The 21,396-nt window shown below is 49.7% G+C and overlaps 1 protein-coding gene across 2 annotated transcripts in view; it reads left to right on the top strand.

Annotated features, from left to right (window-relative positions):
• Positions 1 to 21,352, top strand: part of SCARF2 (scavenger receptor class F member 2) — a 109,098-nt gene extending 87,746 nt beyond the window's left edge. Inside the window, exons 10-11 of one of the 2 annotated variants that reach the window (XM_048821412.2) lie at positions 17,777 to 17,929; positions 19,056 to 21,352. In XM_048821412.2, the coding sequence (XP_048677369.1) occupies positions 17,777 to 17,929; positions 19,056 to 20,290 (1,388 nt within the window). In that variant the 3' untranslated portion in view covers positions 20,291 to 21,352. The remainder of the gene's footprint in view (positions 1 to 17,776; positions 17,930 to 19,055) is intronic. The other variant, XM_048821413.2, reaches the window with a different exon arrangement.
• The last annotated feature ends 44 nt before the right edge of the window (positions 21,353 to 21,396 follow it).

Genomic DNA, 21,396 nt, shown 5'->3' on the forward strand with positions numbered 1-21,396 from the left:
GTGGAAGAAGCTCTGCTCTGGGTGTCCATGCAGGGCTTACCCAACCAAAATCTGGAGCAGGAGAGATGGCAGTATCTGCACACCCATCATCCAGTGTGCAAGAATCATGAGATGGACTTAAAAACCACAGGATTTTTTAAAATAAATGTTTATTTGCCTTCTGGTGTTTGAGCCTTGAAGGGTCACGTTTTTCTCCACAACCCTGACAGCTTTCACATTACACCTTGCTGATGGAACATGTGTATAATGAGCGATGCAAAGTGTATGTGCCCAGACACTATCCTAGCTGCCAAGTTTTGGGCAGCTTCATGTGACACTTAGTGCAAATTATTCAGTGAGCTTTGCACTGCTCCTTGTACCCATGTTCCAGTAGCAAGGTGTAATGTGAAAGCTGCCACGGCTGAGGAGAACATGTGGCATTAATCTTTCTTAATGCAAGGTGAGATTCCCCTGTAATCACCTGACTCCAGGAGCTAGGGCTTTTAGGAAAACACCGACTATTATGAGATTTGCAATAAAATTGTGATAGCAGGTAGCATTGCTAAAGGCACCTAGAACCTCCAGTTACTCCAGTGCCCCCAGGAACTGCCATCACACATTGCAGGAACCCCAGCACCCACCCAACTGCCCACCAGATACCCCCCAGATTCCCCCACCTGCTAACCCATGCACTCACCCACCCCAGCCTCTCCCAGAGGCCCCAGCACCAACCCATCTATCCCCCTGCGATCCTCTCCAGAACCCACTCACCTGCTCCAACCACAGCTGCCACAATCTGTGCAACTCAAGGCCATGTCCCTGTCACTGTCTGGAAGTGTACGGTCACATGCAAATTATTTGGAAGTCTGCCAAAGCGCTCACTGAATAATTTGCACTAAGTGTCCCATGGAGCTGCCCGCAGCTAGGGTAGCATCTGGGCGCAACAACCGGCTGTTCGCACACATCCCTGTGGTGGGAACGCCGTTCTGGACCTTTGCACTGTTTCTTGTATCCCTGTTCCACCCTGGAACCTCCTTTAAAGGGGCATATTTCTTATCATCCCCCTGCTGTACAAAGGAGCTAGAGTGCAGCGGGGATAGGCTGGCTGGGAGGTGATGCCATGGCAGTCTTACCTGCAATGCATTTGGGTTGGTTTGTAATAACTGAGTGATTGCCCCTGTGCTGTAGTTGGGGTATAACTTCCTCCCCTGGCCCCGCACTGCAAAAGAACTGAGCCGTCCCATTCCCATCCCATCCTCAGTTCCCCCAAAGCCCAGGGCACTCAGGTGCCAGCTCTTAATAAGAGCCGGCGGCATGTGAACCTCGCTGCTCCCTCCAGTGCAGGTGGCTGTGCCGATCGCTGTTCCCCTGAGATGCTGTGTTCTCGCGGTGTAGCTCAGGCTCTGGGGCTGTGGCTGGGAGCCAAGGGAACCAGGGCAGGACCGTCACCCCTGAAACGATAACAAATGCTGCGTTTATGGGAGCGAGCGGAGCAGGCCTTTCTGGAAGAGAGGCGGCTCCGCTGGGGAAGGATGAATGGAGCTGTGTGCGCTTCCTGGAGCAGGCTGCAAATCAGATGTTTGTGTAAACAGGGAGACAGAGGGAGAATTCCCCTTGGGCCCTGGCTGTATGAAAGGCTGCTTCTTATGGCTGAGCGTCACTCGCCTATTCTGCAGGTATTGCCCCAGGCTGGCTAGAACGGCTCCTCCCGACCTGTCAAGGGCAGAGTCCCCACTATCTCTTTGGATGGACCTCAGAGGCTAGTGGTCTTTAATTATCTGAGCTGCAATGCACTGTTACAGGAAGCTTCCTGTGCACTACAGCATGGCTGGCTCCTCAGGGCCTGCAGAGCAAAAGGCCAAGGAGCCATGATCGGCTCTCTCACACGCCCTCCCGCTAAGGCGAGGGGAAGGCAGGCAGCCGCAGAGACTGTTTGTGTTGCCAGGGGGCTGTTAGTTCATTGGAATGAAATGCTTTGGTCACAGGCTGCTCTGTTTGCCTTGGCTCGCAGACCTTGCCATGTGGTCTTCTTCTTATCCTGGCTTTGGAGTGGGCTGGAGGCCGATCCCCCCCACAGCTCCTCAGCAGGATGAAGGGGAAGTGCCAGGAGTAGAAGTGCAGCCTGTCGGGAGGACGGGCAAACCCGCCCTCCTATTTGGGAATCTGGCTTCAGCCCCTCGAGGAACTGGGCAGAAGCACAAATTTAGTCTGAGGCTTGGGAGCTCCGGGAGAGGCTGGGCACTAAACCAGCCCTGGCTCCCGAACCCCACTGGGATTTTGAACACAGCCCAAGCAATGCCAGTTCGTGGGCCTGCAGGATCCAGTTGTGCCTCTTGCCAGATCCAGCTTCGTGCTGTTCTTCATCCACATGAGCGGAGAAGGGCAGAGCCTGTGTCAGTCAGGGAAAGGCCGAGGGTCCGATCCGAGCTGTCTGTAGCCATTTGCACCTATGCACAGGAGTGCAAAGCACTCCTATTGTGGTGCAGTAACATTTTACTTCTACTCTGCATGGGAGTGAATGAGTCCACAGGGCCCAGCCAGAGAAAATATAGTGATTCTAGTAGGGCAGGAGCTAGTGAACAGGAGCAGCGAACAGGAGGTTTCTGAGTTAGTTCTCCAGGTGAAGGAGGCAAGACGACGGGACCCTTGGAGTGAGTTCGTTGTCTGCGAGTGTGCTTGCCACGGGCCTGCTTGATTGAGGTTTATAGTGTGATCTGTCTGGGGGGCTGTGTGCTGAACCTAGTGCTCTGCTAGGCTCGGCTGAGAGCTTCCTGACCAGGCTCTAGCCTGCTTCCTTTGATCCCCTTTAAGATCCCGACAAAGGGGTGGGGCTCATTGAGGGAGAACAAGGATTTAAAAAGCCAGCTCCTAAGCGAGCAGAGGAGCTAGCAAATAGGAGCAGCAAACAGTGGAGTTTTGCAGGGGTGTTTAGAGATGGAACATAGGAGCCAGATTTGCCTAACAAACATTCTCTAAACTTAGGCCAATAGCCCCGGCCCTCCAAAGAAACACACACAGAGATCTAACAAACAAACAACCAAAAATCCTGCAGGAGTAAAGAGAATGCAGACAGAAGTCCAGCAGCAGAGTGGGGGCCATGCAGGTTATTGCACTGAATGCAGTATGTAGGATTGCCTGCCTTGTGGGCCGGTGGCATAGGTCTGTGTTCAGTGTAAGCAGCAACTGGCCCTCAGAGACACAGTATGGGCTCTGGAGACCAGAGTGACTAAACTGGAGATGCTAAGGGAGGCAGAGAGGTACATAGAGGAGACTTTCCAGGACACAGCACCCCCAGTCTGACAAGCCTCTGTGCTGCAGAGCAGGATGAAAGTCTCAGGGAAAGAGAATAGTTGGGATCCTCCTTCCAGATGATGTCATGGTATCCTCTTGCACTGAAACTACCTCTCTGGGGGGAGACCCCAATTATTAGGAAGAGACAGGTAATAGTAATGGGGGATTTGATCATTAGAAATATAGATAGATGGCATTGCACAGCTACAGACTAGGGACCGAATGGCTAGGCAGCAGTTCTGCGGAAAAGGACCTAGGGGTGACAGTGGACGAGAAGCTGGATATGAGCCAGCAGTGTGCCCTTGTAGCCAAGAAGGCCAATGGCATTTTGGGATGTATAAGTAGGGGCATAGCGAGCAGATCGAGGGACGTGATCGTCCCCCTCTATTCGACATTGGTGAGGCCTCATCTGGAGTACTGTGTCCAGTTTTGGGCCCCACACTACAAGAAGGATGTGGAGAAATTGGAGAGAGTCCAGCAAAGGGCAACAAAAATGATTAGGGGTCTGGAACACATGACTTATGAGGAGAGGCTGAGGGAACTGGGGTTGTTTAGTCTGCAGAAGAGAAGATTTGAGGGGGGATTTGATAGCTGCTTTCAACTACCTGAGAGGTGGTTCCAGAGAGGATGGTTCTAGACTATTCTCAGTGGTGGAAGAGGACAGGACAAGGAGTAATGGTCTCAAGTTGCAGTGGGGGAGGTTTAGGTTGGATATTAGGAAAAACTTTTTCACTAGGAGGGTGGTGAAACACTGGAATGCGTTGCCTAGGGAGGTGGTGGAATCTCCTTCCTTAGAAGTTTTTAAGGTCAGGCTTGACAAAGCCCTGGCTGGGATGATTTAATTGGGTATGGGTCCTGCTTTTGAGCAGGGGGTTGGACTAGATGACCTCCTGAGGTCCCTTCCAACCCTGATATTCTATGATTCTATGATTGTGATGACCAGGAGAACCGCCTGCTGAATTGCCTACCGGGTGCGAAGGTTGCAGATCTCTCAAGATATCTAGACAGACATATGTGAGGTACTGGGGAGGAGCCGATGGTCGTAGTACATATAGGTACCAATGACATAAGGAAAGGTAGGAGAGAGGTCCTGGAGGACAAATGTAGATTGCTAGGTAAGAGATTAAAGTCCAGGACCCCCATGGTAGCATTCTCTGAAATTCTTCTGGTTCCATGTGCAGGGCAAGTTAGTCTGGCAGAACTGCAGGGTCTCAATGCGTGGATGAGATGATGGTGTAGGGAGGAGGGCGTTAGGAACTGGGGACCTTTGGGGAAAGGAGGATGGGCCCCTTTGAAACCAAGTGGAATCAGATTGCTGGCATGTCAAATTAAAAAGGTCATAGAGGTTTTAAACTAAGGGCTGGGTGAAAGCCGAGAGTGTGAAGGAGCACACTGTTCAGAGAGAGACATCCCTTAGGGGAGGATCTATTAACAGATTCTCTATATCCCAGTAAGGAGGAGAGGATGGAAGTTGATAAAGTACTGGTAGGAACTGAAGAGAGACAAGTCAAACAAAAAAGAGTCCCATTGAATTATATCACAAGAAGGCAAACAACTAAATATTGATCAATTTTGTAAGTGCTTGTATGCAAATGCAAGAAGTCTAAATACTAAGATGGGTGAACTTGAGTGCCTGGTATTAAATGAGGATATTAATATAATAGGCATCACAGAAACTTGGTGGAACAATTATAATCAATGAGACATGGTAATACCAGGGTACAAAATATAAAGGAATGATAGAGTAGGTTATGCTGATGGGTGAGTGGCACTGTATGTGAAAGAAAGCACAGAGTCAAATATAGTAAAAATCTTAAATGAATCAAACAGTACCATAGAATTGCTGTGGACAGAAATTCCATGCTTGAATAATAAAAGTATAGCAGTAGGAATATACTACTGACCACCTGACCAGGATGGTGATGGTGATTGTGAAATGCTCAGGGACATTAGAGAGGCTACAAAACCAGAAAACCCAACAATAATGGGGGATTTCAACTATCCCCTTATTGACTGGGTACATGTCACCTCAGGACAAGATGCACAGATAAAATTTCTAGACACCATTCATGACTGTTTATTGAAGCAGCTAGTCCTGGAACCCACAAGGGGAGAAGCAATTCTTGATTTAGTCCTAAATGAAACACAGGATCTGGTCCAAGTGGTGAATATATCTGAACCACTCAGTAATAGCAACCATAATGTAATTACATTTAACATCCTTGTGCGGGGGAGAAATACCAAATAAACCCATGAGAGTAGGACTGAACTTCAAAAAGGGGAACTACACCAAAATGAGGAGGCTAGTTAAACAGAAATTAAAAGGAACAGTCACGCGAGTGAAATGCCTGCAAGTTGCACGGAAACTTTTTAAAAATACCACAGTAGAGGCTCAAACTAAATATATACCCCAAATAAAAAAAACAGTAAGAGGACCAAAAAAATGCCACCATGGCTAAACAGAGTAAAATAGGCAGTTAGAGACAAAAAGACATCTTAAAAATTGGAAGTCAAATCTGAGGAAAATAGAAAGGAGCATAAACTCTGGCAAGTAAAGTGTAAATGTATAATTAGACAGGCCAAAAAAGAATGTGAAGAGCAACTAGCAAAAGACACAAAAACTAACAGCATCAGAAGCAGGAGGTTTGCCAAGCAACCAGTGGGGCCACCAGATGATTGAAGTGCTAATGGGGCACTGAAGACAAGGCCATTGTGGAGAAGCTAAATGAATTCTTTGCATCCACCCTCACTGCAGAAGAGGTGAGGGAGATTCCAACACCTGAGCCACTCCTTTAGATGACCAGTCTGAGGAACTGTCCTAGATTGAGGTGTCATTAGAGGAGGTTTTGGAACAAATTGATAAATTCAACAGTAATAAGTCACCAGGACCAGGTGGTATTCACTCAAGAATTCTAAAGAAACTCAAATATGAAATTGCAGAACCACTAACTGTGGCATGTAACCTATCACTTAAAGCAGCCTGTGTACCGGAGCATAGTTAATGTAATACCAATTTTTAAAATAGGCTTCAGAAGTGATCCTAGCAATTACAAGCTGTCAGGGTTCCTTCTCCACTCTGAACTCTAGGGTACAGATACGGGGACCCGCATGAAAGACCCCCTAAGCTTATTCTTACCAGCTTAGGTTAAAAACTGCCCCAAGGTACAAACTTTGCTTTGACCTTGAACAGTATGCTGCCATCACCAAGCGTTTTAAACAAAGAACAGGGAAAGAGACCACTTGGAGATGTCTTCCCCCCAAAATATTCTCCCAAGCCCCACACACCCCCTTTCCTGGGGAGGCTTGAGAATAGTAGCCTAACCAACTGGTTACAAAATCAGCGAAGACCCAAACCCCTGAATCTTGGAACAATGGAAAAATCAGTCCGGTTCTTAAAAGAAGGATTTTATTAAAAAAAAAAAAAAAAGGTAAAAATCACCTCTGTAAAATCAGGATGGAAAATACAGGATATTCAGATTCAAAACACAGAGGATCCCCCTCTGGGCAAAACCTTAAAGTTACAGAAAACAGGAATAAACCTCCCTCTTAACACAGGGAAAATTCACATAAAACAAAAGATAAACTAATCCGCCTTGCCTGGCTTACCTATACTGGTTAAGGTCAGGCTTGACAAAGCTCTGGCTGGGATGATTTAATTGGTGATTGGTCCTGCTTTGAGCAGGGGGTTGGACTAGATGACCTCCTGAGGTCCCTTCCAACCCTGATATTCTATGATTCTATGATTTGGTTGCAATATTGGAGACTTGGATTAGGATGGGTTGGAGAAGATGGATTTCTCTCTGGCCTCTCTCAGTCCCAAGAGAGAACAACCACGTAAACAAAGAGCACAAACGAAAGCCTCCCCCCCCCCCCCCGGATTTGAAAGTATCTTGTCCCCTTATTGGTCCTTTAGGTCAGGTGCCAGCCAGGTTAGCTGAGCTTCTTAACCCTTTACAGGTAACAGGATGTTGCCTCTGGCCAGGAGGGATTTTATAACACTATATACAGAAAGGCGGTTACCCTTCCCTTTATATTTATGGCACAAGCCAATGAGTACTAACTAAAGTACCAGACAAATTGCTTGAAACTATAGTAAAGAACAGAATTATCAGACACATAGATGAACACAATATGTTGGGGAAGAGTCAGCACAGCTTTTGTACAGGAAATCATGCCTCACCAATCTATTAGAATTCTTTGAGGATGTCAACAAACATGTAGACAATAGCAATCCAGTGGATGTAGTGTACTTAGACTTTCTGAAAGCCTTTGACAAGGTCCTTCACCAAAGGCTCTTAAGCAAAGTTAGCTGTCATGGGATAAGAGGTAAGGTTCTCTCATAGATCAGTGTATAAGCAATAGGGGAAAAAGGATAGGAATAAACAGTCATTTTTCACCAGGAGAGAGGAAAATAGAGGGATCCCTCAAGGAGCTATACTGGGACCAATGCTGTTCAACATATTTGTAAATGATCTGGAAAAGGGACAAAGTTTGCAGATGATGCAAAATTACTCAAGATAATTAAGTGCAAAGCAGATTATAAAGAGTTACAAAGGGATCTCACAAAATTGGGTGACTGGGCAAAAAATGGCAGATGAAATTCAGTGTTGATAAAAGCAAATACACGCAGGAACTTATACACAACTATACATACAAAGTGATGGGGTCTAAATTAGCTATTACCACTCAAGAAAGAGATTTTGGAGTCACTGTGGGTAGTTCTCTGAAAACATCCACTCAATGTGCAGCAATAATGAAAAAAGCTAACAGAATGTTAGGAGCCATTAGGAAAGGGAGTGATAATAAGACAGAAGATATCATAATGCCACTATATAAATCCACGATACGCCCACATCTTGAATACTGCATGCAGTTCTGGTCACCCCATCTCAAAAAAGACATATTAGAATCGGAACAGTACAGAGAAGGTAAACACAAATGATGAGGGAGCTGGAACAGCTTCCATCTGAGGAGAGATTAAAAAGACTGGGACTGGTCAGCTTAGAAAAGAGACGACTGGGGGGGATATGGTAGAGGCCTTAAAACCATGACTGGTGTGGAGAAAGGAAATAAGCAAGTGTTAGTTACCCTTCACATAACACAAGAACCAGGGGTCACCCAATGACATTAATAGGCAGCAGGTTTAAAACAAACATGAGGAAGTACTTCTTCACAGAACACACAGTCAACCTGTGGAACTTCTTGTAAAGGGATGTTGTGAAAGCCAAAAGTATAACTAGGGTTAAAAAAAATTAGATGGGTTCATGGAGAATAGGTCCATTAACCAAGATGGTCAGGGAGGCAACCCCATGCTCTGGGTGTCCCTAAACCTCTGATTGCCAGAAGCTGGGTCCTCACTCGATAAATGCCCTGTTCTGGTCATTCCTCCAAAGTGTCTGGCACTGGCTACTGTTAGAAGATGGGACACTGGGTTCTGTGGACCATTGGTCTGACCCAGTAGGGCCAGGCTTATCTTTGTATGCTAGAATAAGCCCCTCATCTGCTCTCCCCAACATTGTATCTGCCCTCCCTTTTGGGTGTTTCCAGAGGATAGGCTAAAACCTAAACCTAAAACATGCTTCAGGCCATGAGCTGCCAACCACTGATAGGGCATTTCCCCTCTGCACATGCTATTCCAGAATTGTTGGTAGAGGGTTCTTACCCCTTCCTCTGGACAGCTGGGTGTGGCCACGTTAGAAGATAGGGCACTGGACGAGGTGGAACCTTGCTGTGACCTGAGCTGGCAGGGCCTGTGTTCCTATGACAGTCCATGACAGACATTACCACTTCAGTGCAGGATCACAGATGAAAAAGCTATGCAAGACCATCCAGTCTGCCTGCTGGTGGTCTGAATAGGTGTTATTTAGCAAAGACCTCTTTGTGTTCTGTATAGAAATTAGAGATGGAAAAGAATTCCTAAACCCAGGCCAGAAGAGTCCCTACTGGCCTTCTCTAGAGTCTTGTCCAGGGTAATTTGAAGGTCCTATGTGAATGCATCAGTTTACATGGAGTTCCCATTTCAGGTGCAGGTCAGTGCTGGGAGCGCACAGGACTTTGCAGGGGCCTTAGAATTAAAACAAACACAAACACTTCAGAGTAACAGCCATGTTAATCTGTATTCGCAAAAAGAAAAGGAGTACTTGTGGCACCTTAGAGACTAACCAATTTATTTGAGCATAAGCTTTCGTGCATTCGATGAAGTGAGCTGTAGCTCACGAAAGCTTATGCTTAAATAAATTGCTTAGTCTCTAAGGTGCCACAAGTACTCCTTTTCTTTTTACAAATACTATTCAAACCCCAAGAAATGCAGTGACAGGTGCACATCTGAATGTGAGGCACCCAGCCTAACTCTGCCCTCGGCCCCAGGGGGATTGTCTGGTGACTTGTGCTACAAGTGCAGTCATAACCCTGCCTTGCTTGGGTTTCTAGTATTTGTGTGCTTTTCCTGTTCTTGGAAGGTAACGTGCTCACCCTACTGCTCTGTGCCAGCAACCACAGCCAAGTTGTTGTGTGAGAATTTCCTCAGGGTTTTTTTTTTTTTAAATGGTCGTCAGTCCTGCTGAAAAGAAGCCCTTCTCCTGCAGCCCTAGGAACTCAGCGGCCCATGGAGGTCCAAAGGTAGGCAATGCCTGTGGGTCTGCTGGCCTGGCACAGTCCCTTGTGGCATGCAGTACTTGTGCTGCAGATCTCCTGTCTGCAAAAAGGGAGTCTCAGTCCTGCAAATCTCTGTAGGTCCTGAGGATCAGGGCTCCTGTCTTACAGAGCTGAGGACGTGTAAGAAGCAATTTCCTTCCCATTGATCTTTAAATGTTCCATGCAAGTCCCCTGCTCTCTACAGGGTCTGTGTGTGTGTCTAGGGGAATGCACGGGTTACAGAAGGGAGGAGGGTCTGAGATACGTGCAGGGGTACAGGAAGGAGGAGGAGTTTAGGGTGTGTGCAGGGGAATGTACAGGAGGGAGAGGGAACTGGGGCATACACTGCAGTTGCTCTTTATTGCTTTAGGTGATACAAAGCAGTGTGCACCCAGTGGTGAGCTGGAGCCGGTTGTTAAATTTAGAAGCCCTTTTAGAACTGGTTGTTCCGCGAGGGACAACCGGTTCTAAAAGGGTTTCTAAATTTAACAACCAGCCAAAAGTGGCGCCTTAGGCGCTGACTCCATGGGTGTTCTGGGGCTGGAGCACCCACGGGGAAAATTTGGTGGGTGCAGCGGCAGCTCCCCGCCCCGCCCCCAGCCCCAGCTCACCTCCGCTCCGCCTCCTCCCCTGAACTCGCCACTCTGCTCTGCTTCTCTGCCCCCCCCCCCCAGCTTCCCGCGAATCAGCTGTTCATGCGGGAAGCTGGGGCGGGCTGAGAAGCAGGCGGCAGCTTCGCACTCAGGCCCAGGGAGGCAGAGATGAACTGAGGCGGGGGGGCGCGAGGAAGGTATTCCCCACGCCGCAGCAGGTAACCCGGGGGGACAGGTGGGGGCGCACAGGGGAACCGCTCCCCACCCCAGCTCACCTCCACCTCCCTGGACCTGAGCGCGAAGCCGCCGCCTGCTTCTCAGCCCTCCCCGGCTTCCCATGCGAACAGCTGATTCGCGGGAAGCCGGGGGGGGGGGGGTGGAGAAGCAGAGCGGGGCGGCGCATTCAGGGGCAAGGCGGAGGCGGAGTGGAGGTGAGCTGGGGCCAGGCACGGGGCGGGGAGCTGCCGGTGAGTGCTCTGCACCCACCAGATTTTCCCCCTGGGTGCTCCAGCCCCGGAGCACCCAGGAAGTCGGTGCCTAAGGTGCCACTTTTGATGTGATCAGTGGGGGGAGCGGCCGCTCCCCCTGCTTCCCCCGTAGCTATGCTCCCCCGCCCCTAGGAGCCAGAGGGACCTGCCGGATTCTTCCTGGGAGCTGCCCCAGGTAAGCACTGCCAGGACTCCCCACCTCTCCCCCCAGCAGGTCCCTCTGGCTCTTAGGGGTGGGGTGGGCACCCACTACGGTGGCTCACGAGACCCTCCTGCCTGGTTCTGGGGGCAGTCAGGGGAGAGGGGTGGATGGGGCAGGGGTCCGGGGGGGGCATGAAGGAACGCAGGGGGTTGGATGGGGCAGGAGTCCCGGGGGGCGGGGATGGGCAACAACCCCCTCGTGGGGTGAGGAGGGAACCGGTTGTTAAGATTTTTGGCAGCTCATCACTGTGTGCACCCACTGACATGGTCTTATGCTATGGCTGCATCATGTTGCTCCAGAGTGGGGTGAGCAGCCAGAGCGTACTAGTGAGTCTGGCCCTGGAAGTTACAATAAATACGACCTGAGGTTGACATTTCAGATAATCACATCATTAAAAATAAACCCTAGCGACAGTCTCTGGGAGTTTCTTGTTTCATGGATGAAATTTTACAATAAAATAACCCAAGGAACTTCCCAGGAAAAAAAAATCCATTAAGAGGAGTTAAGGCTGAGAGCCCATGTCAGTAAGACAGGGTAATATACATTGCAGGGATATTGCGATAATCCTCAAAACAAGCCTTATAAACCCAGGAAAATAAAAACTCCAAATATTTTAAGATAAGCAAGGCACAGTGATGGCCAGTTGCTGGTCAGAAAGGGTAAGTATTTGCTCCAGAAAACGTTGAACAGAAACTAGAAAGTGAGAGACGGAGCAGAACCGTTTACAAAGTGAAATGCACTTTGGGTTTCTCTAGCCTGGGTTTGTCTAGCAAGACATGTGCCAATGTGCTTTTAAACACTGCTCAGCACTTAGTGTAGACAAAGAGAGAGTGATGTATAAAAATGTGTTACGTGGTTGTGTTCAATCCTGGGGTCTCCTCAATAATACACAACCCTAACTACAACCTCAGCAAATACTCAGTGCTGCGAGATGTGCAGAGTCCAGGTTCCACTGGGCTCCATGTTTGTGGGGGGAGCGTGATGTCATCACTAAGAATCATGCCATGCTGTGGAGGGGACTAATGTGTGGTGTGTAGCGGGTTTCCTTAGCTGGTGAAGTTCTGTGGGAAGAGGTGGTGTGTCGCTGCTGGTGGAAATGTACCATGAGGCCATTAGGGTCTGTCCCACAGCTTACTGTTACCTTGCTTCTACAGGTTTCACTTGTATGTTGCACTTACTGAACCTTCATCCTGGCTGTACAAAGTGTTTGTTTATGTGACTTCCTAGGGTTCTGATATGGTGAATGTAGGAGGGTTTGGGGGGGAGGCATGGAAGAGGGACAAGGATGCCCGTTTCATCCCCTGTGGTGAAGAGATATGGCAATAGGAGGAATGTCTGAGGTGCAGGGGAAGGTGAGACAGTGTGGTGGGGAGTCTGGCAGGTTAGTCTCTACCCTCTTTAACTCCCGGAGAATGCCAAGTGCCACAGCTGCTCCACAAAAGTAGCCAGAGGTCCTCAGAGCACAGGAGCCTCACCTAAAGCTTCACAGCCCCTGCACAGGGGCCTGTAGCTCCAATGTCGAGGGAACCCCAGCTGCAACTCCTCATCTCAACCACGGTTTGTGGCATAAAATGTCTTCTCACAGCTCGACAGGGTACCACAGTGTAGCTGAACCAAGCAGTGAGCGCGCCCCATCTGAACACCTTTGGCTTAGCGAAAGATGGCCTGAGCTGGAGAGCGTAAGTTCAAATCCCACCTCTTCACTGTTGGAATCTCTGGAGGAGCATGCAAAATTTTCAGGCCATGAGCCCAGCTGCGTAAGATCCTGACCCTTGGGAACCACAGCGGCCTTTCCCCCCTGTGCTGCCCTTTCAAGATAAGTACCACCAGGGACTGTCTCAGAAACCTCGGAACTGCTGATTTGAGAAAACTCACCTAGTTCAGTCTAGACCATGCTGCCAGCAGCTGCTGCCAGAAGAAAGGTTTCTGGGGCCTCCATGTGTATCTGCTCTGTGGTGGGGTCTTTTGTTACATAACCAAATAGCACCAGCCCCAAGACACACTACTCAGCACGTGTTTATTTCAAAAATAGGCATCACGCCTTGGGCTAGTTGGGGCCTGGCTTGGTTTGGTGCTCCTCTGTTCCCGGCAGCTGCTCACAAACGCTCCCTCTCACCGGCTGGGCTTCATTTCCCTGTTGAAATCTCTGGACATTTAAACAACGATGAAGGGAGAATTTCATTCTGTCACTTCCTGGGACTGAGCAGGGGGAAAGGAATGATCTGAAAACAGCTGGGAGCTAAGAATACTCAGCTCTGCGGGCCAGCTGTTGCTCAACACTAGCCCTCTGGAGTCCATCCCAGCCTTCCCCTCCGTGGGCCTGGCTCTGCTTGGAGGCAGGGCCAGCTCCAGGCACCAGCGAAGGAAGCAGGTGCCTGGGGCGGGCAACAGAAAGGGGCAGCACTCCATCCGTCATCGGGGCGGCATGTCCGGGTCTTTGGTGGCGGGCCCTGCAGTCTCTTCCTCTTCGGCGGCACTTTGGCGGCAGCTCAACCAGGCTTGGTTTTGGTTTTTTTTTCCTTCACCGCTTGGGGCGGCAAAAAAGCTGGAGCTGGCCCTGCTTGGAGGAGACTGGCTTCTGCATGGGCAGCATCCTTCAGCTTTGAGGATGTTTCAGTTGTGAGCAAGTCTCTGCTCACCCAGCCACTGGGAAAGTTGTTTCGCATCCCGGAGTCATCCCGCAGCCATGCAGCCTGCTAGGCCGATCCAATGGGGCTCTCTGGGACTTTGCCACAGATACATCTTCATTCCCTGCGGGGTAGGGCCACACTACTGCTGGCTTTTCCGTGTGCAGCGAGGAATGTGAAGAGTGGGCAGACGCTGGGCTGCCCTCTGCTCAAAGGGAGCCTCCTGCGTGCAAGAGCAGGAAGCTCAAGTCAGTGCCACGTTGGACCACGCATCAAAAGAGCAGCTGGGGCAAGGATCTGCCTTTGCCTTCGCTTCCAGTCCCAATGCTGGGCTGGCCTGGCCTCTGTGCAGCCTCCTCACAGGCAATGTCAGAGTTCAGTTGGGATGGCCCCTCCTGGCCCGAACACCTATGACTCCATGAGCAGCAAGGGAAATCCCAGCACACCTTTCCTCTCACTGCCCTGCCTGTGCCCCAGAAAACCTACCCTGCCTAGGAAATCAGCAGCAATACTTGGCATTAAAATACAGGAAGTATTCAACATCCAATGCACTTTCCTCCCCCTGAACACACCTCTCTGTACACACTGATATCCTCTCCCTGGGCCTGTACTGCCCTCCCACCTCCAGACTCAACCCTGGTGCCTTCCTCGTCATGCGGAAATGTGCCAAACTCCGCTTTGTGTCCTTACTCCTCTGGCACGTCCCACCTGAAGATCTTAAAGTGCTCTGTAAACATTCATTCAGTCTCACAACACCCCCTCCCACGTCCACGTGAGGACTGTAAAGTAAGAAATATATAGCGATCACGTCACTTGCCACTAAAATGCAGCCACCTCAGGAGCGGGACTCGGCAGCTATGTTACACTACACAGCCATCTGGGAGAGGAAATGAAGGTGAATACCACAGCCCAATTGCTACTACAGGGGAAATTTACAGAGGCCGGGTGGAATGCCTGAGTAGGAACTTGGCCAGGACCCTGGGCATAGCACCCTGGCTCTTACTGGAGTCTGAATGGGGTCACAGCCATTCATTCTCTATATTTTGCAAACTTATGCCTGCAATTTTTATGCCCAAAAACTGAGAGTACAAAAAGGGAGGCCAGGGTGAAAGCTTAGCCCCATCAAAGTCAGTGGGAGTTTTGCCAATGCTTTAATGGGACCAGGAGTTCTGAAATCTGCCCAAAGTGCCATGGGATCTTTAAAGAGAGCACCTTAGCACTCCTTAGCCTTGCACTGGTCCCATATTTAGGCAAGGGCACCCCCTACCTATTCCCAAGACCTAGCTGTTCCCATTCATGTACTTACCCAGGCTGATCCTTTAGCATTTGAGAGCTGATGGTGCAAAGCGCTCTGGCTGAGTATGTGGCAGGGAATACCATTTCAGGCTGAATCTGGAAGCTTTGCCGGGCGGTATTGTCCCCCTGTGTTTGCCACATGGATGATATTCAGGTGAAACCTCTAGCACCTCCTGGGAACTATGGCAGGAAAAACCATATATCACAGCTGGCCCCTTGCCTCAGGCGAGTGGGGAAGCCGCAGTGCTGCTGTACTCTAAGCAGGAATTCAGTCTGTGTTTAGTGAGTGAACCTCCAGCAGCGTGGAAGGAGCCCATAGGAAGTGGCCAGCTTTCTCCCAGCCACTGTCAGCCAATGATTTATCTGAAAGTCACCCAGAGCCAGATGTGTAAGCCAAACAACTACAGAAAACGCTGTTCCCTGGGGGTCCTGTTCTGAAGCTGGCACTGCATAGCCTGCCGGCTCACTCCCAAGGCAGGGCCCAGTGTCTCTCTGCCGTGCACTTTCAATCAATGAGCCAGCTGCTCGCAGGTTGCACCCTGGTGAGCTGCTTTCTACAGCCATTCTCTCTTCAGAGAGGAGGTGTGAGCTTTGCTCTCACGCACTGTTCAGCTGCTTCAGAGGAAGAGGCAAGAACCCCTGCAGTTGGCAATTACGGGTACACTGTCCCCAGGGAGAGTTCCTCCTGACCCCATCAGTTAGGGCTAGGTTACTTTTATCATATCTCATCTTATTTGTCTTCTTCAAACAATCCCCATCATTTTAATCTTTCCTTATCCGGATTTTTTTCCAGGCCTCTAATCATTCTTGTCTCTGAACCTCCTCTATTGCTGCAATAGCCTTTTAGAGCTGCATTGTCTGGAGTGGAGCACAGCATTCCACAGGAGAGCGTACCATTGAATATCTATACTGGCATGCCGAGATCTTCAGTTTTATCCTCTGTGCCAGTCCTTACGCATTTGGTTTGTTTTCTTGGTTGCTCTTGCAAGTGGAGCAGAGATCTCCACAACAATGCCCAGGTCTTCTTTATTTGGTGATGGTGTGTCCAGTTTTGGTGCCCACAATTAAAGAAGGAGGTTGATAAATTGGAGAGGGTTCAGAGAAGAGCCATGAGAATGATTAAAGGATTAGAAACCACGTCGTATAACGATAGCCTCAAAGAGCTCAATCTGTTTTGCTTAATGAAGAGAAGGTTAAGGGCCGACTTGATCATAGTCTATAAGTACCTCCATGGGGAACAAATATTTAATAATGGGCTCTTCAGTCTAGCTGAGAAAGGTCTAACGTTATCCAGTTACTGGAAGGTGAAACTAAACAAATTCAGACTGAAAATAAGGTGTAAATTTTTAACTATGAGAGCAGTTAACCATTGGAACAATTTACCAAGGCTGTGGTGGATTCTCCATCAGGGTCAATTTTTAAATCAAGATTGGATGCTTTTCTAAATGATTTGCTCTAGGAATTACTTTGGGGAAGTTCTCTGGCCTGGGTCATACAGTAGGTCAGACTAGATGACCACAATAGTCCCTTCTGGCCTTGGAATCTGTGAATCAAGGACCCAGTGAGGTGTATGAGTGGTCTGAATTATTTCTCTGGATGTATATTACCTTGCATTTCAATACATATTTGGTAAAAATATTCAAATGAATAAAATATTGTTCTGGTTTGAATTATGTAAAAAGGAAACAACTTCAACATTTTGAAAATTTTCACATAATTGTTTCTCTTCTTTTTGATCAGCTCTAGCCATTGTCCATACTCCAGAAAATCATTAACACCAGGCCTGTGTCTGGCTCCAACCCAGTGGTGTCCAGTGTAGCTCAGTACCAAAAGTACATTCTGCAGATAGTTACAGCAGTTTCATTTCCCTGTGTCAAATGGCAGCTTGTTCTTTCCTCGCTATTCCAAGTGGGGGGAAAGGGTATGCATTTTAATAGCATAATATACAGGGCTTCACTATATATAATGCAGCGAGCATTCAATATATAAATTTATTAACATCATTAATATCCACAATTGTTCTCTCATGACTAACATAAATAGTGTTTAATCCGCAAATTTTGCCATCACCCTTCTTCCCCTCCCCATTCCCAGACCATTAATAAAACTATTAAATAACACAGGGCCTAGTATGGAGCCTTGCCACACCTGCGCTAAACCACTTAGGTTGAAAACTGATGGTTTATTCCTACTCTTTGCTCTCTGTCTTTAGACTAGTTTCTGATCCATGACGATATTTCACCTTGCAACTCATGACAACTTAGTTGCTTTAAAACTTTCACATGAGAGACTTTGTCAAAGGCTTTTTGAAAGCCCCGATAATTATGTCAGCAGGTTCTCCCTTTACCAGCTATTTTAGTGACACATTCAAAACATTGTAATAGATTGGGGAGGTATGAGTTTCCATTTTAGAAACCATCCTGGTTAGTTCAGATCATCGAGATGTTTTACTATTTTATTATTAATTATTATTTCAACCAATTTCCTGGTATGTAGCCCCTATTGGAAGTGCTAGGATGGCTCTGGATGGGCACTCTCTGGAAATTGAACTGGCTGTCCGGAAGTGGGAGTCTCTTTCCCCGCCAAGGTTGTACAAGGAAGATTGGAGTACACATGGGAGGTGATGTGAGAGTGCTGCTCTAAACTCTCCGCTCTCTCCCGTTGCAGTGGCTCACCATGACCTGGAGAACACCATGAACTGCAGTTTCATTGAGCCACCGTCTGTAGTGGAGCAACCATCTCCCTCCTGGTCCTCCCGGGGCTCCTTCTCCTCCTTTGACACCACCGATGAGGGACCAGTGTACTGTGTACCCCATGAGGGTGAGTGGACATTGGGCAGGGTGGGCAGAGCCAGGAGCCTGATGGTGCTGCTGGATAGGATGATCCCCACTGCTAATCAGTCTGGGCTCTCCAGCTCTGGGTTGTTCCCCTGCCACGACAGCCCCTGTGATGCAGGGGGGTTACATGCCTTCACAAGGGGGGAGTGATACAGAATGTCTGTCAGTGCACACTGGGATTGGCACCAGCCCACCCATCCGTCGAAAGACAGCCCTGCCCAACAGATGGGAGCTCAGCAGAGATGCTGCCCCGCCTGCCCCCAGTTGCACTCTTTCCTCCTCCGTCTCGTTGACGTCTCAGAGGCATGCTGCCAAGGCTCATCCTGCAGGTTCCTCTGCTCGTGAAGCTGTCCAAAGTGCGTGCAATGCTTTGTGTGGTTCTCCCAAGCCAATGGGATGATTCTTTTTCCTTCAGAAATAAAGCAACCAAACCAACACCCCGACAACGCCAAAGCAGCTCTAAAATAAAAGCCATGGTTATTTTAGCAACCAAGAGAACAAATGTCTCTGCTCAGAATGGACACTGTACCTGCAGATCCTCATTCTGGGGCACTGGGCCCAGGACTCCTGGATGCCGCACCAACCTTTAGGAGGGCCAAGCACTTCACCTCGTGGCAATCCATTTCTCAGCAGGCTCTTGTCCCAGAAACATGATTTTCTTGGACCCTAGTTGTAGGTTGTCAGCCTCCAGCATGTGGCCTTGTTATTGTACTGAGGGGTTTTGAGCTGTGTTCTGGCTGCTCCATTTCCCTAGGCTGTCTGACCAACCCCTTCAAGAGAGCCAACCCCAACATACAAACGAGGCTGCTCTGCTCTGGGGGGGTGTCTGGTGGGGATGGTATTGCAGGCCCATGTGAGGGGGTGGGTTTAAGGCCTATGGGACAATGGATGTGTGTGGGTATATAACAGGACTATGGGAAGGGGTAAAGATCCACAGGGCAGTGAATAGCAGGGACAGAAGGCCCATGGGGGTAGTATAAAGCATTGCCTGATTATAGCTTGTGTCCCAATCCTTTTCTCCCGTCCCTTTGCTGTGGGGCCCTCATGCCCCATCCTGTCTCCTGTGCACCATGGCACAGTGTAATGTATCTGTGCTTTCTCTTTTGCAGAGGGTGTGGGTGAAAGCAAAGAGAGAGGCCCTGCCTGCAGTCTGGTGGAGAAGCTGGCACCCCCAATCAGCGCAGAGGAGGCTGGAGAGTACACCTTCTTGAAAGAGACGGGCTCCGTCAAGGCCTTCCAAACAGACAGCAGCGAAACTCCCCTGCTCAAATCCTCTGACAGCGAAAGGTCGTCCTGTGGCTCTGGCTCCACAAGCGGAGCCCTCTATGCCAAAATCGCCCGCCTCTCCAAGCAGTCCAAGGACGAAGATGAAAATACAATGGACACCAAAAGCCCTGGAGTGAATGGTAAATCCCCCTCCCCAGAGAGAACCAAGCCCCCTCCCCCTGATCCCTCCACAAAGCCTAAAGTGTCCTGGATTCATGGGAAGTACAACTCCAACCAGTCCAACTCACTACCCGCTCCCAGCAGGTCCCCCGAGAGAGCGGCTATGCAGCCTGATTGCGCCGAGCACACTCAGGCCAAGAGAAAGAGAAGCCCGAGTGAGACCTCGGCTGGCCTCCATGGGAAAGCTGACGATAAGGGCAGCGCGAGGAGCAAAGAGAAGGCGCAGAAACATCTGAAAGAGCTCAGCTTCCCAGAGGGCAAAGCCTCCTTCTCTGGGGAGCCCCAGTCACCATCCAAGCCCAAGCAGAAGACCAAGGCCAGTTCGGAGCAGATGGAGAACATCAATGGGGCTGTCCAAAATGCTCTGAAAAAAATGGGAAACTACCACCCAGACAGGAAAGGAGGAGAAGGCAAGGAAGTCCCCCGGAGCCCCAGTCACAGCAAGCCACGCTCTGAGGCCGTCCACCCCCATTTGTCTTCAGAGGCAGCCACTTTACTGGCTGCTCAACTGAAGGAAAAGACTCAAAGCCTCAACAAGGGCGATGGCAGCACCCGGCAAAATGGGGTGAGCCCTTTGCAGCCCCAGAGGGAGAAGCCCACCCCTCCGCAAAAAGCCAAGCGCTCTGTGGCCACCAGCAGCAGCCAGAAATCCAGCAAGCCTGTGCTGCCAACCTCCCCCAACCTGCAGAAACTGATCAGCCCCGTGTCGGAGACCACGGTCAATGAGGCCAAAAGGGCAGAGAAGCAAAATTCCAGCAGCAGCAGCCAGGACCACGCATCCCTGGGTGACCAGACCAGCAAAAAAACACCCATTAAAAAGCCCCCTAGGAAGAAGAGCAGAGAAGCCACCTTGGAGCAGCCCAAAGCAGCCATAATGCCCCCTCAGACAGTGCAGTAGAGGAGACCCGTGGGCCCCAGGTGCTGGCCTGGTACTGCACCAGACAAGTGTTGGCGGGCAGAGGAAGCCTCTCTGCTCTCAGCAAGTCTGCAGGAAGGGTCAGTGGAAATGGAGGTCTGAACTGGGAAGTGAGCTCTGGAGAAGCCTCCGAGCCATCTCTGTCCTGCACTGGGGCCTCGGACTCTTTGCCCATCACAGACGCCCTCCTCCAAGCTGCGCTGTGCCCTTTGCCATGTATCTTATCCTCATGGGGGCTGGAGCAGCTGGCATCCCATGTTTCTTTTGCAGGGAGAAGGACCGCATGGAGCTCCTCTGATGTGGAAGGGTTGGCAGGGTTGCACTGGCCTGCCCTGAGTTTGGGGGGGCTGCATGAGACTCTGAGAAGGGCCCTTGTCCTTTTGTATCAGTATTATTGGTTGCATAAGCAGTGCTTGTTTACTAGAAATCCCCGTGTTGTATTCTGCAGTAACGGATTAGCTTGCTTCCTGTATCCTAGTCCGGTCTGTCACATTCACATTGGCGAATAGCAGTCAGAGGCCAAGGCTCTTGCTCCGTGTATTAGAAGGGTAGACAAGGTCTGTGCCAGTCTTCCCTTGTTGCTAGCCATGTGCCTAAGGCCAAGGGCCCCTGTGTTGTCCATCCTCAAGGTGGCTGTGGCAGAGAGGAGTCGGCTGTGGAGCCTGCGTGATCCAGAGCAGTGGAGCACTGGGACCAGCGGTGCTCACTGTCTTGGGTTTAGTTTGTGTTTCTTCCTTGCCATTTAGCTTTTTATCTTCTGAAGATGTAAACTCCCCCGGGCGTCACCTTCCTCTGCAGGCACGCTGCTTTGGTCAGTGTGGGGTCGAGCTGGTTTCGACTGATGCCCCCTCCGGTGTCTGAGGATGTTGCTGCTGGTGGTGGCTGTGAAGAAAGTACTATTTATGGCCTGACACCTGGACGCCATTCAGAAAGGCTGTCCTGGTTAAGGGGGTCCAATCCACTGGAGTTGTGTGGCGTGATTGGTACTACAGAATTTGGCACATCTGCAGAAAGCTTTCCTAATAAAAGTGTATTTCTTCTCTACCCTTGGTGCTCTCTCCTCCCGTGCCCTCTGCCGATCACTGCCT

The sequence above is a fragment of the Caretta caretta genome, chromosome 15, assembly GCF_965140235.1.
Source record: "Caretta caretta isolate rCarCar2 chromosome 15, rCarCar1.hap1, whole genome shotgun sequence".
NCBI classification, from domain to species: Eukaryota; Metazoa; Chordata; order Testudines; family Cheloniidae; genus Caretta; species Caretta caretta.